A 19054-nucleotide genomic window follows, 5' to 3' on the forward strand; every position below is an offset into this window, starting at 1 on the left:
AGCCCCAGGCAGCATTTGGGGTGAACCCAGGGCTGGGAGGAAAGGAGGGAGCCCCTGGTTTGGGGGCATTTGGGGGGATTTGGGGGGATTTGGGGTTTCCTCTGCAGGGAGGAGCTGGGGGCACAGATCACCCGGCAGTTTTTGCTGGCACCAGGTTTGGAGCCAGCGTTGGCAGGAAGGAACTTTTCTGGCACGAAGTGGAAAGAAAAGCCCACGGTGCTCAGTGGGGCTGGGGTTTTCTCCCCCAGTGGGGCTGGGGTTTTCCCCCTGCCAGGACAGGGGATGCCCTGTGGGCACTGCCAGCCCCCGGAGCTCTCTCTGGCTGATCTGGGGATGCCCTGTGGGCACTGACAGCCCCCAGAGATCTCTCTGGCTGATCTGGGGATGCCCTGTGGGCACTGCCAGCCCCCAGAGCTCTCTCTGGCTGATCTGGGGATGCCCTGTGGGCACTACCAGCCCCCAGAGCTCTCTCTGGGTGACCTGGGGGATGCTCTGTGGGCACTGCCAGCCCCCAGAGCTCTCTCTGGGTGACCTGGGGGATGCTCTGTGGGCACTGCCAGCCCCCAGAACTCTCTCTGGGTGACCTGGGGGATGCCCTGTGGGCACTGCCAGCCCCCGGAGCTCTCTCTGGGTGATCTGGGGGATGCTCTGTGGGCACTGCCAGCCCCCGGAGCTCTCTCTGGATGATCTGGCTGATGCCCTGTGGGCACTGCCAGCCCCCAGAGCTCTCTCTGGCTGATCTGGGGATGCCCTGTGGGCACTGCCAGCCCCCGGAGCTCTCCCTGGCTGCTCCCAGGGGATGCCCACGGGGAGCTCTGAGGGCACAGAGGAACCCGAGCTAACCCAGGCCCCCTTTTGGTTCTCCCCCAGCACCGAGCCCCTTCGCCCGCGGGAGCCCGGCCCGTTTCTCGCCGGGGTTTTCGGGGGGCAGAGCAGATTTGGGGTTTTCCTGCAGCCCCACGGAGGCTGCGCTGCTCCGGGGCCGCTGTGCCCCGCGCTGGCAGCGGGGCAGGGCTGAGCCCCGCGGGGCAGAGGGGAGGCGGGCCGGGGTGCCAGGGGCACCTCAGACCTGGCACACGAGCGGGGGCTCCTTCCCCTCCGCCTCCCACAGGTTGTCGTAGCTCAGGTCGCTCTGGGAGCTCTGCAGCTCGGCGTAGTCGTGGCACGACAGCGAGTCCTGGCACGGGCAGGAGCCCTCTGCCAGGGCACAGCTGCCAGCTGCCAGACCTGCCAGGGCACAGCTGCCATCCGGCAGGTCGTAGGTGCCATCTGCGGGAAACGGGGACAGATGCTTACAATTTGAATTTAAAAAAAAAATATATATATATATATATGAATATGAATATATACTTTATACTATAATAAATATATATTGATATGTAATATATAACATATAATAAACAATAATATATATATAAATAAATAATTAAAAAATATATACACATTCAAAATATATATAATAATATCATAATTATTGTGGCAGGACATGGAGTCCCAGCAGGGGCAGGTGCCCTCTGCCAGGTCATAGGTGCCATCTGCGGGGAAACGGGGAGGGATGTTTACAATTCGTAATTTATATATATATATGAATATGAATGTATAATTTCTGCTATGATAAATATATATTTATAAGTAATATATAACAAATAATATGGAATAAAACTATTATAAATAAATAAATAAATAAATATAAGTAGTCTTAATATATATGCATTAAACAAATATATTATTAAAATTATTGTGGCAGGACATGGAGTCCCGGCAGGGGCAGGTGCCCTCTGCCAGGTCATAGGTGCCATCTGCGGGGAAACAGGGAGGGATGTTTACAATTTGGTATTTATATATATATATGTGAATATAAATATATAATTCCTACTATTATAAATATGTGGGCATATGTACTACACAACATATATATAATATAAAAATATAATTATATCTAGATTATATATAATTATATATATACATATATATACACATATATATATGCACATGGACAGTGGCAGTGGCAGTGGCAGTGCCAGGCCTCACCTGGGGGACGCAGCTCGGGGCTCAGGTGTTCCTGTGGCAGGGCGGAGATCTGGGGGGACAGGGACAGCCCGTGAGGGTGGCACGGCTGGGGCAGCCTGTGCCAACCTGTGCCAGCCTGTGCCAACCTGTGCCAACCCGTGCCAGCCGTGCCAGCCCCGCTGCCCCATCCCTGTGGAGCAAAGGGCCCAGAGCCCTGCCGGGACCACCTGGGCAAAGTGGGACCCCAGATTTGTACCCCTGCACCCCGAGTGTCCCCTGCACCCCCCGAGTGTCCCCTGCACCCCCCAAGTGTCCCCTGCACCCCTGACTGTCCCCTGTACCCCCTGAGTGTCCCCTGCACCCCGAGTGTCCCCAGCACCCCCCAAGTGTCCCCAGCACCCCCCAAGTGTCCCCTGTACCCCTGAGTGTCCCCAGCACCCCCCAAGTGTCCCCAGCACCCCCCAAGTGTCCCCTGCACCCCGAGTGTCCCCACACCCCACAGGGGAGTTCCCAGCCTCACCTCCCCCAGGTAGGAGCCCTGGGCCGGTGCCCGTGGCCGGAGGCGGCGTGAGGTGCCCGGGGTGCTGTAGATGGGGAGCGTGGGCACCTCCCTGCAGTGCCCTGGCAGGGGCTGGCAGTGCCACTGCTCCAGGGACAGCTGCTGGGGACCCGGCACGGGGCCCTGGGCTGGTCCTGTCTGCCCATGGCACTGCAGGAACTGCAACAAAACCAGCCCCACGTTGGACCCGGCTGTGCAGGGCTGGGAAATGCCCGCCTGGTGCTGCCCACCCACCTGGTGCTGCCCACCCACCTGGTGCTGCCCACCCACCTGGTGCTGCCCACCCACCTGGTGCTGCCCACCCCAAACCCAGCCCTGCTGCAGCACAGCCAAGCCAAGCAGGGGTTGCTGGCTCTGCCCCAGGGGTGCAGGGGATGAAATCAGCCCCAGGGTGCAGGGGATGAAGGCAGCCCCAGGGGTGCAGGGGATGAAATCAGCTCTGGGGGTGCAGGGGATGAAATCAGCCCCAGGGGTGCAGGGGATGAAATCAGCTCCAGGGGTGCAGGGGATGAAATCAGCCCCAGGAGTGCAGGGGATGAAATCAGCTCTGGGGGTGCAGGGGATGAAGGCAGCTCCAGGGGTGCAGGGGATGAAGGCAGCTCTGGGGGTGCAGGGGATTAAATCAGCTCCAGGGTGCAGGGGATGAAGGCAGCCCCAGGGTGCAGGGGATGAGGCAGCCCCAGGGTGCAGGGGATGAGGCAGCCCCAGGGTGCAGGGGATGAGGCAGCCCCAGGGGTGCAGGGGATGAAATCAGCCCCAGGGTGCAGGGGATGAAGGCAGCTCCAGGGTGCAGGGGATGAAGGCAGCTCCAGGGTGCAGGGGCCAGGGAGGACCCTGGAGGGAGGGGGTCACCCCAGGGTGGGGATGACTCAGGAAGCCTTTCCCTGTCACATTGTCACAGGCAGAAAAGTGGCCTTTTCCAGGCACTTCCTTATCGCAGCTGGGACTTTTTGGGGTGGCCGGGGCGGGCTCTGGCTCTGACTCATCTCCAGTTTCGGGAGCCTGGCTCAGTCTGGCTCCTGCCTTTGTCTGGCGGCTCCTGCCTCCCCCGGGGTGGCTGCGACGTGCAGCCGGTGCTCAGCCAGGAGAGGCTGCTCCCCCTGCCCTGCCCCAGCCCAAAATGCAGCTCTGGAGTTTCCATCCCTCCTCAGAAGGCAGGGAAGGAAGGAAAGAGCCCCGGAGGCAGGAGCCTGGCTGCTGAGTCAGGGCCAGCTGGGAGCAGCAGGAGGCTGCACTGGGAGCACTGGGGGAACTGGGAGTGCAGGGCTCAGTGCAAAGGGGGAGCAGCTGGGAGCTGCTGAGCGCTGGATTCCCACCCAGGTCTGTCTGTTCAACCCCAGGGCAGGATGGACACAGGGTCAGGGCACTCGCAGCTCATCCCAGGAGGGGCTGGAGTGGGGACTGGCCCTGCAAATAAAGTCCCAAATGCATGTGGGGTGATGGGGCTGGGCCAAGGAGGGGAATTCCTTAAGGAACAGTCACCGAGGGGTTGGGAAAGTGGCATCACACTAAAAAACGGATGCAGACGTGCTGGAAAACCCTTGGAAGAGGAGGCTGTGTCCCATGAGGCAATAGCCTCCTACTCACGGGTTGCCTCAGGAGCTGGTGCCCACATCCCAGGGCTCTGGGAGGCATTACTCCATCTGCCATGTGCAACCTCCCTCCCACGGCCCCTTTTCCCACGGCAATGCTTTCACACCTGCTCTGAAGCACCTGCCAGGGCCCTGTCCCTGCCAGCAGCACCAGCAGGGAAAGGTGAACCTTGCTTTTCCCAGGCAGGAGGATCCAGCCCCTCCTGCATGCAGCCCCGTCCTACACCCATCATTATCCTACATCCATCCTGATCCCACATCCACCCTGATCCCACATCCACCCTGATCCCACCTCCACCCTGATCCCACCTCCACCCTGATCCCACATCCATCCTGATCCTACATCCATCTTGATCCTACATCCATCCTGATCCCACATCCACCCTGATCCCACATCCATCTTGATCCTACATCCATCTTGATCCCACATCCACCCTGATCCCACCTCCATCCTGATCCCACATCCACCCTAATCCTACATCCATCCTGATCCTACATCCATCCTGATCCCATATCCATCCCCATCCCACCTCCATCTCCATCCTGCATCCAGCCCCATCCCACCTCCATCCTGATCCCGCCTCCATTTCCATCTCCCATCCCATCTCCATCCCTCATCCCCATCCACAGCCATCCCAATCCATCCCTTACCCTGCCCACCGACCCTTACCCTGCCCAGCTCCCGCTGTGCCCGGGGGTGCTGCTGGGGGCCGGGGGCCGTGTAGGGCTCGTGGTACAGCGGGGACTGGGTCTCCCCCGTGGGCCTCTCGGGGCTGAGGCTGCCAACGCCCCTCTCGGGCTCCTGGCTGGGCAGCTGCTGCCCGCTGCTCCTGCCCTTGGATTTCCTGGCGCTGTTCCCCCTGCGCAGCTCCTGCGTGGGCCAGCCGGGCTGTGCCAGGCTCTGTGGGGAGAGGACAGACCTGGAGCCGGCTCTCCTCGGGCTGGGAGTGCCCGTGGGCATCGCTCCGGGCTCGGGAATTGCCCAGCTCCTGCCCGGGCCCTGCCCCATGGCTCTGCCATCCCTGGGGGTGCCATGCCTGCGCTGGGGCAGAGCAAAAGCCCTGCCTGGCCATCCCTGCTGCCCCCCTGCAGCTTTTATTTTGGGGTTTACCAGCCTTTAACCTCCTGTTTGCCCTTTTGTAATCCCCAGAAGCTCCAGTACAGGGCAAGGACTGGGATGGGACTGGAACTGGAACTGAAACTGGGATGGGACTGGAACTGGGACTGGGATGGGACTGGAACTGGGACTGGGATGGGACTGGGACTGGGATGAGACTGGAACTGGGATGGGACTGGGACTGGGACTGGGACTGGGACTGGGACTGGGACTGGGATGGGACTGGAACTGGGACTGGGATGGGACTGGGACTGGGATGAGACTGGAACTGGGATGGGACTGGGACTGGGACTGGGACTGGGACTGGGACTGGGACTGGGATGGGACTGGAACTGGGACTGGGATGGGACTGGGACTGGGATGGGACTGGAACTGGAACTGGGATGGGACTGGGACTGGGATGGGACTGGAATTGGGACTGGGATGAGACTGGGACTGGGACTGAGACTGGGATGGGACTGGAACTGGGACTGAAACTGGGATGGGCCTGGAACTGGGACGGGGATGGGACTGGAACTGGGACTGAAACTGGGATGGGCCTGGAACTGGGACTGGGATGAGACTGGAACTGGGACTGGGATGGGACTGAGATGGGACTGGGACTGGGACTGGGATGGGACTGGGATGGAACTGGGACTGGGACTGGGACTGGAACTGGGACTGGGATGGGACTGGAACTAGAACTGGGATGGGACTGGAACTGGGATGAGACTGGTACTGGGACTGGAACTAGAACTGGGACTGGAACTGGGACTGGAACTAGAACTGGGATGGGACTGGAACTGGGAGTGGGACTAGAACTGGGATGGGACTGGGATGGGACTGGGACTGGAACTGGGATCCCTCAGCAGCATTCCCCTGACCAAGCTGAGCCAGGACAAGCCCAGGCTGCAGCTGGGATTTGCCCCAAGCCCACAGCGAACGCTGCCAGCAGCAAAGGCAGCGCCCCCCGGCCCAGGGGATCCCCAGAGGCACCCCAGGCTGCTTCTGGGGCTCACTTACGTGCAGAGGCTGCGCGTAGCCGGGGGACAGGGGCTGCTCGAGCAGCCGGCCCTCGGGGCCCAGCAGGAAGGGGTGGCCGTCGGGCAGGGACGGCTGGCTCAGCGCGGCCGCTCTCCCTGCGGACGCCCAGGAGCTGCTGCGGCCGTCGGAGCTCAGGGACCCCCGGCCGCTGCTGCTGAGCTGCAGGGGACAGGGACACCCTGGGACACGGCCCTGCAGCCCCGGGCTGGGGCTGTGTGCCCCTGGCCTGGGCCTGGCTGTGGCACGTGCTGGTTTTGGGGGAGGGAGGGGAATGGGGGGTGCCCAACAGGAAAAGGGTGCCAGGCAGCCAGCCCCGTCCCAGCTGGCAGGTGTGTCTCCCGTTCCTGGTGGGAATTACAGAATATCCCAGCTTGGAAGGGACCCACAGGGATCACGGAGTCCATCCCCATCCTTGTCCCCATGCCAGTGCCTCACTGCCCAGCCCTGTCACAGGCCGTGTCCAGCCTCTGCTTTTGAAGCAATTCAATGTCTTTTTTTTTTTCCCGTACAATACCCTGTATTAATAATTTAAATAATTTTAAAATAATAAATAATTATTTAAATAATCCCCAGGGATTAGCAGCTTCGAGCAGAGGCTGCCGCGTCACCGGAGTGACACAGCCACGGCTTCCCACCCAGAGCTGCAGCATCCCGTACCTGGCTGGGGTGCGGCGGCTTTGACCCCGCGGAGAAGCTCTCGGAGCCCGAGAGGGAGGAGTCGGCGTTTCGGAACTGGGCGGTGTTCAGGCAGTAGAGCCACTCCTGGTAGTCCTGGTAGCTGGGACAGGTCACCCGGATGGAATTTATCAGCCGGCCTGGAAAAACGTCCCCAGCTGCTGATGCCGGGCTGGACCCCTCGGGAACGGCCCTGCTCCATCCCAGCCCGCATCCCACGGATCTGGCGGTGCTGGGAATGCTCTGCCCTTGGTGCTGCTCTGCTGCCAGGACACGCAGAGCACCCCAAATTTCCAAGCGGGGCAGCTCGGGGAGCCCGGGTGTCCCCGCACACCCCCGAGCCCCGTGGCTGTGCCCCCGCCGTGCCGGACACCCACCTTCGATCAAAAAGGAGGTTTTGTCGTTCTCCTCAAAAAGCACCTGGATGGCGTTGAGGGGGAGCTCTCCCTGCGGACAGAGGGGCAGGGTTGGGGTCGGAGCCGGCAGGGCTCCGGGGCACAGCGCTGGGTGCAGCCTCTGCGGGCACCGGGCACCGAGGCTGGATCCTGGAGGGGGAATTCCAGCGGCATTGCTCATCCTGCACATCCCTGCTGCATCCTGCACATCCCAGCGGGATTCCTGCCGCCTCCTGCACATCCCAGCGGGATTCCTGCTGCCTCCTGCACATCCCAGCGGGATTCCTGCTGCCTCCTGCACATCCCAGTGGGATTCCTGCTGTATCCTGCACATCCCAGCGGGATTCCTGCTGTATCCTGCACATCCCTGCTGCCTCCTGCACATCCCAGCAGGATTCCTGCTGCTTTCTGCACATCCCAGTGAGATTCCTGCTTCCTGCACATCCCAGCGGGGTTCCTGCCCCCAGGATGGGGCTCCATCCTCCCCTTCACAGAGACACCCTCCGGATAAGCTCACCCACTCGGGAAGCTCAGCAACATCCCCAGATACCTCCAGCCCCCCCAGCAGCTCCCCCTCGCTGGTTTCCACCTGGCCCAGGGCCTTTCCCACCGCAGGACTGGGGTGAGCCCCGTCCCAGCCCCAGCCCTCGGCAGGGGCGGCTCTGCGGTGGCTGCGGAGCCGCAGAGCAGATCGGAGCTGCGGCAAGGGAAGCGCGGCAGCCCCGGGGGAGGCTCCCGTGCCCGGACACGCTGCGGGAGAGCCGGGGAATCAGCCCGGAGCGCGGCTCCGGCACCGTGGGAAGCCAGCACGGCTGCGAAGGGAACATGCACGGGGCAGGTTTAGGGTTTCAAAGGATATGAGCTCATGGGAGAGCCCAGCCTCGAGTGCTGCCCCATCCCAGGAGCTGCGAACGGCGCATTCCCAAGCCAGGCTGTGCCCGGGGCGTGCCCCAGCCCTGGAAAACGCCGCCGGAGCTGCTCCGGGATGGGGAGAGCTCCGCTCCCGGCACGGAGCCTCCGGGAGATGCTCTCCCCAGGGATAACGAGAAAGCGTTCTGCAGGATGTGGAGCAGGGCCCGGGGCTTCGCGGTGCATTTCACAGCCCTGCAGCTCCGCAGGGCTGTTTGTGCCTGCCTCGGTGACTCAGGGATGCGGCAGAGCAGCAGCTCCGGGGTCACAGACGGGTCAGCGCCGCTTTTGGCACATTTGTTCAGCACGGGAGGAGCAGAGGGCTCGGAGCGAGCCATCAGACGATGCTCGAGATCACAGAACCACGGCAAGGAAAGGGCAGAGAGGCCCTCGGGCACCACCGAGCCCAGCATTAACCAGCACAGCCGTGCTGTGTCCCCAAGTGCCGCGGGGATGTCACTGGGTGATTTTAGGGCCATTCTGCCTGTGCTGGGGCTCCAGCGCTGCTCCCACAGGCAGACGCAGCAGAGGAGCTGCTCTGGCATCCCTCGGGATGCTCCCTGTCCCTGCTGTCCCTTCTGCTCCCGCAGAGGGAGAGCGCTGCCAGCGCTGCACCAGCGGCAGCCTCCCCTCCCCTCCCGAGCCCTTCCCCACGGCACCTCCTCCTCCTCCTCCTCCTCCTCCTCCTCCTCCTCCTCCTCCTCTCCCAGAGCCTCCTTGGCAGGCAGCTCCTTCCCCCGGGCTGCTGGGAAGGCAGGGTGTTTCTCATGGGAAGGGATCTTGCTCCATCCCTGAGCTGCTCCCTGCCAGCTGGCACGGGAGGGACACCAGGAGCAGGAGCTGCGGGTGGGGAGCAGCAGGACTCACCTTGAAGCAGAGGCCGCCGGGCTCCTCGGACACGATCACCAGCGTGGAGGGGTAGAGCACCAGGAGCCGGTCGTGCTGCTCCTTGGGAAGCAGACAGGGAGAGGCTTGGATCCCTGGGAGCAGCAGGGCTCAGAGCTGGAGAGCCCCGGGCTTTGTCCTGCTGACAGCAACCTGGGGCAAGGGCAAGCTGAGCTGGGCTGCTCCCTGTGCTCAGAGATGGATTTGGGAATGCCCTGGCTGCTTCCCTGTGCTGGGAGATGGATTTGGGAATGCCCTGGCTGCTCCCTGTGCTGGGAGATGGATTTGGGAATGCCCTGGCTGCTTCCCTGTGCTCAGAGATGGAGCATGCACCAGTGACTCCATCCATGGATCCATCCATCCATCCATCATCCATCCCTCCATGCCTCCAGAGCCGTGTCCTACCTGGAAGGGCAGGTGCTGAAGCTTCACCTTGGACACGCAGAGGATTTCTCCCAGGGATTCCCGCTGGGTGCCTCTCCAGTCCTGCACGGGCAGGTTCTGCAGGGACCAGCGCAGCCCCTCCTTGTCCCCGGCGCTCGGCGTCCGGCCGCTCTAGGGACAGCACACACTGACCACCCACTGACCACCCACTGACCACCCACTGACCACCCACTGCCCCCCTGCCTGCCCTGCCTTCAGCACCACCTGCCCCGCCTGGGACAGCTTCTGCCCTGGCAGGAGCAGGAAAGGAGAGACAAATCTGGGCAGGGGGCAGTTTTCCAGCTGGGAACGCACTGTCATTCTCCACACCCAGCACCGCCTGGAAATGCCTTTCCAAGGGGGATATTTCTGTTTGACACGTGGGGAGGGAATTAAAACACCCTCAGAGGCTGGGAGAGACAATTCTCTCTGTTTTTTAGGCTTCAGCCTCCCCCTCCTGATGTTTTGCAAGCTCTGGGTGGTTGCACAAGCGCCCAAAAGCGTGAGAGCTGCTCCGAGGCAGCCCCAGCTCTGACCCCATGGAGGCTGTGCTGCTGGTGGCACCCATGGGTGGCAGCTCTTCCTCCCAGCACATCCCCCCTGCCCGTGGCTCACACCCCTCGGGCAAGCTCCTTTTGCACCCTTCTTTCCCATCCAAGGGAACGCACCCGTGTCCCAGCTGGGACCCAGCGGTGGGACACGGCCGCGGGACCCACCTGGCACAGCAGGGGCAAGGCCAGGCTCCCTCCACAGAGCTGGATCTGCTTCTCCAGGTGGTACAGCCACTGCTTCAGCTCGGCCTCGGACGGGCAGAACACCACCAGGGGGTTCAGCAGGGGCCCTGGGGGTGCGAGACCCGCGGTGAGCGGAGCAGGGACGGGCAGGGATGGCAGCATCCATCGGGGGCCAGCTGGCAGAGCTGCCACCCTGCAGAGCCATCCTTGGGTGTGGGGACACCAGAGCCCTGCTGCCACCCCTCTGATGGCAGAGCTGCCACCCTGCAGAGCCATCCTTGGGTGTTGGGGACACCTCTGACACCCCTGCCCTGCTGCCACCCCCCTCCAGCCCTCCCTGCCACCCTTTTGTCACCTCAGCCTTCCCAGACTGCTCCAGCCCCTTCTCAGGCACCCCAAGCCCTGAGCACCAGGCACTTTTAAACTTTTTAACAAATCCCAAAGTCAACCCAAAAGCCAAGCCTGACCTCCCGAGGTGGATTTCAGCTTTCAAACCCCCCAGCAGTTTTTGGGAAGCCTCTCTGCGGGCAGGGGCCGTGCCAAGGTGCTGCTGCCCCGGCAGAAAGCCCCGGTTATGTCCCAGGTCCAGCCTGGCTCTCCAGATGTAAACACCGGCAGCTTTCTGACACTGTTTGTTTATTTATTGCCTCACCGAATCTAACCCGTGCCAGGCAAGCTGAGGATGACTCCAGACATCCCCTCGCAGGGAGGGACAGCCTGCAGCTTGTGGATTTTCGAGTTTCCAGCTCTCAGGAGCACAGCCTCCCACGCCCTCTGCTACCTGCTCCCAGCACAGCCTGCTGGGGGCAATAACCACTCCTGGCAGCATGCACGGTGGAGCTTGTGATTAATAATTTACCCATATTAAACCCTGCTGGCTGCAGCCTCCAAGGATCTGCCTCTGTGCGACTTGGAGGTGCCCAGATAAGCCCACGCAGGACTTTGCCCTTCTGAGGTATCTTTAGTGCCCTAATTCCTGCATTATTTACAAACAACGGTTCACGGAGCCTTTGAAGTGCGTTTGTCTTGCAGGAAATGCAGGGTAAACAAAGCTGAGGTGGGGAACCGGGGCAGAGACTCCCGGGTGACTCCAAACCCATGACAGCAATTCGGTGTCACGCATTTGCTGGGCATCCACGTGTCCGTGGAGCTCTCCCGTTTCCTCTTGCCTTGGTTTCCCGGTGTGATGCCGCTCTCGGGGCATTCCCTGGCATCCACCCCAATTAGAAATGCAAATTAAAGCCAGCAGGAGTGGTGCTGATCCTCAGTGTGACCCTCACCCTGGGCACACCCCGAGGGCATCACGCAGTGCCACATCCAAACGGGGCCCCGAAGGAAGAGAAAATGGGGAAAGGCACATGAAGGAAGAGAAAACGAGGAAAGGCACACAAAGGAAGAGAAAATGGGGAAAGGCACCCGCAGGAGCTCCGGGGGTGCTCCCCGGCGCTGGCCCGGGGCAGACCCAGCCCAGTGCCCTCCCGGGCTGCCCAGACCCACCTGAGATGTGGAAAGCGTGGTCCTGCTGCCCGGGGCTCTGCCCAGCGCCCAGCTCCCGCACCTCCAGCTCCTTCAGGGGCAGCAGCCCCTGGGGAAGGAAGGCAGGGGTTACTCTGGGCTCCGTCCTCTGCCGCCCTGGGGAGCGCCTTTCCATTCCACAGGGTTTTCCCTCTTTCGTTTTAAGAGAAACCTCAGCAACATAGTGAGGATTTAACAGGAGAAAAGCAGAAAATGGGACTGGAAAAGGGAGCTGTCCAATTCCCAGGCTTGCTCAGGTTCCCACTCTGCCAAAGCCCAGGAACAAGTGACAACTTTGTCCCCCCTCTCTGGGCTGCCTAAACAACCTCCATGAAAGATGCTAATGGCTCTAATGCCCTGGGGCACATTCATTCCTTGTTAATTCCTCCACAATTAATAAACTCGGGAGCTGTTTCTAAAGCAGTCAGGAGAGTTTGAGATGTTGTTTGTCTCCTGACATGGGAATTTTCAGTTGAAGGCTGCCTTGGGGGTGACTGGAGAGGTTTTCCTGATGTTTTACACCAACCTCAAGTCACCTAAAGGCTAATTAATCATTTCTAAGAGGAACTAATTTTACAATCACCTCTCAAACATTCTCAGTTTTAGTTCCTCAGTTGCGTGGAGGAAGAAAACATTCAGGGCTTGCTGTTCCACAGCTGTGGCTGTTTGGCTGTGGTGCAGAGCAGTTCATTCATTATTTGCAACTCCCCAGCACCACCAGGTTAAAAGATTCATGAGCGGTTTGCCAGCAGAGCTCCCCGAGGCTCAGTTTCTCTTCCCCCCTTCTCCCACAGAATCATTAATGTTGGAAAAGCTCCTCCTGCAGATGGAGAACTCCCCCTAGACCCCCGTGGGCACCAAGGCCGGGGGATTTGAGGTTTCCCAAGGCTCAGCTCGCTGTGCCTGCTGCTCAGCACAAAGGTGGCTCCAGGTCACCTCCTGCCTGTCCCTGGGCTCCTTCACCCCCGGCCCAGGTGAGCCTGAGCTGCTCTGGGGACAGGCTGTGGGACAAAACACCCTTTTGGAGCTCAGCATCCCCGGGAAGGGACTTGGGGACATCTCAGCTGCTCTGGGGACAGGCTGTGGGACAAAACACCCTTTTGGAGCTCAGCATCCCCGGGAAGGGACTTGGGGACATCTCCAGGAGTTTGGATGTGCGGTGCCCCAGCGTGGCCACGGGGCCCAAAGCCCAGCTTGCCCAGGTGAGGCCCTACCTGGTAGGTGAGGCCGTTGGGAGCTGTGGATTGGAAGTACAGGTAGGACTGGAAGAGCTCCAGGAAGCAGCTGTTGACCTCCTGGAGAATGGAGAGTTTGGGTTATCCCAGGACACCTTTGGGGTTATCCCAGGACACCTCTGGGGTTATCCCAGGACACCTCCTAGCCTGCCTCCGCATCCCAGGCACGGAAAAGCTTCTCCAAGGGCCACATCTGTGCTGATGGGAGCAGTGGGCACGTGCCCAGGGAATTCTCCATGATCCCATTTCCCAGAATTTCCCAGAATTTCCCAGAATTTCCCAGAATTTCTCCTCCCTTCCCAATTACTCCACATCCCTGGGCACAGAACCCCCCCCACCAAAGAGGTGCCTCAGGTTTACCTGGCAGTGCTGGAACTTAAACTTGACCTTGGAGTAATAAATAATTTTGCCCAAATTCCTGACAACCGTTTTCCTTCGGCCCTTCTTGAACAGGCTGGGGAACCTCTGGTCCAAGTTTTCCTTCTGGTTTTCCTGCTTCTGAATAATCTGTACCGAGGGAAAAGCAGATGAGAGCTGGAGGAGGAGGCATTCCCAGAACATCTTCCCAGCAGGGATTCCTGGGAAGGGCGCCCGGGGCAGGTGCCCAGGATGGGCTGTTTGTTGTTGGGTCTCCTTGCCAACGTGGGGCCGGGGCTCGCTTGCTGCCGGGAGCCTGTGAGGAGATCCTGACCTAAAGCTGGGGCTTGGGCTGGAAAAGGGAGGGCAGAGGCACATTTCACTTTCAGGGTGTCCCAGCTCCACAGAAAAACCATCCCAGTGCGCCCTGAGTGTTCCTTCCATGGTGGGGAGTGGAGAGGTTTCCTCTGCTCGGGTTCCACCTGGATCCCTCAGCTCTCCCAGCTCGGGTCCCGCTCAGATCCCTCTTTCTCCGGGTTCTGGCTGCCAGACAGTTTTGGGGCAAAAGCAGCTGCAAGGCAGATTTTTCCTGCAAAAACCTACTGGAAGCACCACGGGAGAGCCAGGGCTGAGGAGAGGAGGCAGCACTCGGGGCTGGGGCTTCCCTGATTTCCTGCTTCTATGGGAATTCTTCCCTCTGTGCAGCAGCACAACCGCACAGCCCTCACTTCTCCCCACCTGGGGGATAAAGCTCTGGGAATTCCTACCAAGCCAAAAGTGGCCGGGCCAGGGGAGGTTTGCAGTGGTTCCCTGGGGTTCAGCAGGGCTGGTGACAGTCCCAGCACGTCCCTGTTCCTGCTGTGCCTGTTCCTGACCCCATTCCGCATCCCATTCCCTCTGTGCCCATTCCTGACCCCTTCCCAATCCCGTTCCTGCTGTGCTGTGCCAGGACAGCTGAGTGTGCCCGTGATGGATGAGGATGAGGATGAGGATGAGGATGAGGATGAGGATGAGGATGAGGATGAGGAGCCACACCGCGGACACTCAACTCTGTCCTGTGACTCACCCCTCTGGCACAGGGTCAGCCCATTCCAGACAGCCCCAGGAACTGGGAATGGGGCTGGGAATGGGAATGGAGCCAGGGAACCGGGAATGGAGCTGGGGAATGGGAATGGGTCCGGGAATGGAGCTGGGAAGCTGGGAATAGAGCTGAGGAAGTGGGAATGGAGCCAAAAGTGGTCAGGACCCTTTCACCTGCAGAGCACAGGGCTCCTTCCAGGGCCTGGCTGAATTTGGAGTGTTGTTTTTAGGACATGAGTTAACCCTTTCCTGCTGAAATCCTCCCTCCAGTTTCCCAGCTATGGAGCAGAGTTTAGAGAACACGCTGCGTGCCCAGTAAGTGGCTCACTGGGGCAGCTCAGCGTAGGAAAAATGGTATTTGTGTCACAAATGCAGAGCAAAGAGCAGCTGGTCACGGGTACAGCAATAACAAAACACAGGATAAGGGCACCAGCAGCACCTGGGAGTGGGGAGAGGGTGAAGTGATAAAATCATGGGCTCGGAGATAAGGAACAGCACCAGCCACCAGCTGCCGGGGCACTGCTGCTGCAGCCAAATTACCCAGGAATGAACAAGGCAGCGAGAAGAAAAAGCAGTCTGGGAGCTGGGAAAGCAGCAGCAGCGTTGGGAAAGAGCTTCCAGAGGGATCCTCCCGCAGGCAGGAGGGAGAGGGAGAGCTTCCTCTCGCGTGGCAAGGAACAGATGGAATATTTCCCTCACCCAAGCAAGCCCAGGAGGGGTGGCAGTGAGCCTGAGGGATGCAATGGCTGAGCACAGGAGCAGCTCCGAGGCCGTGGAAAAACGGGATCACAGCCCTGCAGTCTGCTGCCCTTCCAGCTCCCACAGCACGGGGATAAAGCTGAAGGAGCTGAAGGAGCTGAAGGAGCTGAAGGAGCTGAAGGAGCTGAAGGAGCCCGGCGTTTTCCTCCCCTCCGGAATCCTGCCCCGCCTGGGCTGCGCGCCCTCCTCCAGCCCCATCCCGGCCATTCCCGTTATCCCAGCGCTGCCGCTGGCTCCCGGGCACCGCCGATCCTTGCAAACCCGGTTCCTCCCGAGCCGCAAGTGCCCTGACATGTTCTCATCCTACAGGTAGAACGAGTTACTCATTAACTGCTCGGGCCCTGCAGCCCCCGAGCCCCGGTGAATCAGCAGCAGGAAGAGCAGGAGCTGCTCTTTCGTGGGAAAAACACCAAACCGGCGGCTCCTGGGGCGCATCCTGCCCCGCCTGGCACCGGGAATCGGGGCAGGGGCTGCTGGGGGTGCCACAGGTGCAGGGATGTCACCTGCCCCGGTCCCAGGTGGCGATGCCAGCTCCTCGGAGGTGCCCGGTGCCGGCAGCTCGGCTCTGAGCCGGCCCTGCAGCTGCTGCTGCGGCCAAAGCCAGCAGGGAGAGAGGGGCAAAGCCCAGGCTTCCTCCAGCCACACAGCAGCCCCTCTGCCCCAGGCCAGGGTAAAGGCTGAAAAGCTGCTCCACCCTCCTTCCTTCCATCCCTGGAGAGATCCTGCACTCCCTGCTCCCAGATGGGCCGGCTCCATTCCCATTCCCCAGCTCCATTCCCAGCCCCATTCCCATTCCCCATTCTCCCAGAATTCCTGGGAGAATTCCTTCCTCCACCAGGATTCCTTCCCCAGGACCCACTGACCCTGACAGCTCATCCTGCTTTCCCCAGGAGGAATCCAGGATCCGGCCGGGGCCTGCTTTTGGCTGCCTGATCCTTTTGGATCCAGCTGATTCCCACAGGGAGCCCTCCCTGCAATTCCCTCTGCCTAGCACCGAGGCCGTGCCTCAGTTTCCCCTTCCCCACGTGCGCACAGCTGGGATCGATGACCGCCCGGATGCTCCCAAAATTCCGCCCACAGCCCCGGCCCACCCAGCGGGACCCCCCAAACGCTCGGGGGCTGCTGGCTCCCCTCGGTTCCCCCAGCGGCGCTGGAGCGGGGCCGTGAGGCCGCAGGGCTGGGCCGTGCCCGGGGCAGCCCTGCCCTTCCTGATTCCCTTCCCAGGCTCCTGCTCCGTGGGAATGAATCATCCCACCTGCCAAAGCTTTTCCCTTCCCTCGCAGCCGACCCAGAAACAGAAGAACCCGGAGCAAAGGTGGTGTGGCGGGGATGTCCCCGTGTCCCCGTGTCCCTGCTGGGCTCCCAGCAGCACCCCTGCCTCAGCCAGGTGCCCTCCACACCTGCACGGGGACCGGCTGCTGGGAGGGCTCATCCCTCCTGGCTCTCCCTGGGACAGGGCTGCTGCTGCCCCAGAGCCAAACCCAGCTCGGGGCGGGTGGGAATAAACCCCCGGGCAGTGGGGAGCGGGTTGCAGGTGCTGGAACTTGCCTTGGCTGGAATATACTGCAGGATTTTGTCCGTGGTCGTGTCTCTCTCCTGGCCTCCGTCTATCCCAAAGAAGCTGGGCAGCTTTTTCTTGCCATTTTGGCTACAGAGGGAAGGGAAAAAAAAACCCAAAACACACATGGAAACAGAGATCCAGGCTGAGGCATGGTGAATCCTGCCCAGAAATAAGGAAGCCATGACACCAAGCAAGCAATTTGTCACAAGCTTTCGAGTCATCCCAACCCAGCCAGGGCTGACAAAGCCTTGGAGGACTGGAACAGGATTTTGCTGCATTTGTTGGGGTTTTTCTGCTTTTTTACAGCTCTTTGCTCAGCCAAATGATCATCTTCACTCATCTTGTGCCCCCAAATGAGCACAGGGCCTGGATGTTCCATGGCAGAGCACAAAAATCAAACCCAGCTCCTGGAGAGCCCCTGGAGTGGGGATGGATCCGCACAGATCTGTGGCAGATATTCACAGGGAGAGCTCATTTCTGCCATGGTGGCTTCCCTCTCCCTTCCCTCCACTCCCCCATTTCTCCCTGGGTGCACACCAGTCCCAGGCAGCCACTGGTGCTGCTGGGAAGAGCTGGGACTTCCTCAGATTGCAGCAGAAAACCAGGAGAATCCCCACGGGCGTGGGAAGCCAGGAGTCAGTGGGACAGGAGGAGCTCTGGGGCTTGGCTGCTCCACCACAGCATCCTGATGTGAGATCCCCAGAGCCCAAACACCCCGAGGGATCCCCTCTCTTTTACCCCAAACCCCTGAGGGATCCCCTCTCTTTTACCCCAAACACCCCGAGGGATCCCCTCTCTTTTACCCAAACTCCCGAGGGATCCCCTCTCTTTTACCCCAAACACCCAAGGGATCCCCTCTCTTTTACCCCAAACCCCGAGGGATCCCCTCTCTTTTACCCCAAACCCCAAGGGATCCCCTCTCTTTCCCCCAAACACCCCAAGGGATGTTTTACCCCTCTCTTTCACCCCACAGGAACTCCTACAGGTTTGCCCCTGATTTCTGGCAGCACAGGACACCAAGGGAGCAGTTCAGGCTCTCCTTTCAATGAAAAACCCCTTGTCCTGGCAGAATTTTGGGGGGATTTGGGGGGTTTTTGGGTGGTTTTGACCCCTGACACTGAACCCAATGCAGACAGGTTCATGATGAATCACCTCATTCCCTCAAAGCTCTTTTCCAGCTCTGGACGTGCTGATGGGAAAGCTGGGAAGCTGCACTGCATTCCCTGGCTGTCCTATTTTGGGACAGCCACCCACGGCCACGGTACCTGAGCTCTGCCCTGGCCAGCCCAGCACCCAAATCCCAAAAGATTGCACTGAGATTTTCTGCCGCTCCTCCTTTGGGTTTACAAACACAAATCCGATGGCGGGGCGCTGGGATTTTGGGGCTTTTCCCCTAAAGTCTGAGGAGTGGGAATGTTGTTTTCTCACAACAGTACCACAACTGTGAATAAGAACACTCACAAGTGAAAACAGGGAATAATATCAGGTGCTCTGCACCCTGGCCCGCCGGGGGAAGCCTTATTACCCAAACAAAAATTAACTCAGCGCCGCTTCTCCCGAGGGCTGGCGTTCCCTGCCGGCTGAGAATTCCATCCCCGGCGCTCGGGGCGAGCTGGTGCCGGGCTCCGGCAGTGCCCAGCACCCCCAAAACCTCCGGGAAATAGGAAATCCCCAGCGGCAGAGATCCCGCCGGAGATCCAGCCCCGCTCCCGCATGCCGGAGCCGGAGGGGGTTACTCACTCCTTCTTCAGCGAGGGTTTCCTTCGGAAGGAGCTCCTGAAGCCGCCGGGAGCCTGCGGGACGCAGGCGATGTTCCCCATGCCGGGCTGGCTGCGGGATCCGTGCGGGATCCGTGCGGGATCCGTGCGGGATCCGTGCGGGATCCGTGCGGGATCCGTGCGGGCTCGCTCCGGCCGCTCCTCTCCGCCCGCCGCGACTCGAGTGGGTGTGGGCAGAGCCCAAAGCCGATCCTGCCCCTCGCTCCCGCCCCGGGGCTGGGAGGGGCGGGCCAGGTACCTGTTCCTGGGAATCCACCCGAGCCACCGGCATTCCCGAGCCAGCGGCGGCGGGGAGCTGCGGCCGCCGGGAACCCGTCCCGGGGCGTTCTCCCAAAAGGAATTCTGCCCAGAGACCCATCCCGAAAGGAATTCTGCCCACAAACCCATCCAGGAGCATTCTCCCAAAAGGAATTCTGCCCACAAACCCATCCCAGGGCGTTCTCCCAA

The 19054-nt window shown here is 60.5% G+C and overlaps 1 protein-coding gene across 1 annotated transcript; it reads right to left on the minus strand.

The window, feature by feature from the left end:
- Positions 1 to 1027: 1027 nt before the first annotated feature.
- PLEKHN1 (pleckstrin homology domain containing N1) lies at positions 1028 to 18649 on the minus strand. Its single transcript, XM_077788219.1, has 15 exons — positions 18570 to 18649; positions 16817 to 16916; positions 13433 to 13579; positions 13052 to 13132; positions 11820 to 11907; positions 10305 to 10429; positions 9571 to 9720; positions 9148 to 9228; positions 7354 to 7423; positions 6959 to 7116; positions 6254 to 6460; positions 4832 to 5050; positions 2531 to 2728; positions 2032 to 2080; positions 1028 to 1269 (listed from the first exon to the last, which is right to left on the minus strand). Exons 1-15 carry the CDS (start codon positions 18647 to 18649, stop codon positions 1064 to 1066), a joined length of 1959 nt encoding a protein of 652 aa, XP_077644345.1. The 3' UTR covers positions 1028 to 1063.
- Between the last annotated feature and the right edge of the window lie 405 nt (positions 18650 to 19054).

This window comes from Lonchura striata, chromosome 24 (genome assembly GCF_046129695.1).
Source record: "Lonchura striata isolate bLonStr1 chromosome 24, bLonStr1.mat, whole genome shotgun sequence".
Taxonomy (NCBI): Eukaryota; Metazoa; Chordata; class Aves; order Passeriformes; family Estrildidae; genus Lonchura; species Lonchura striata.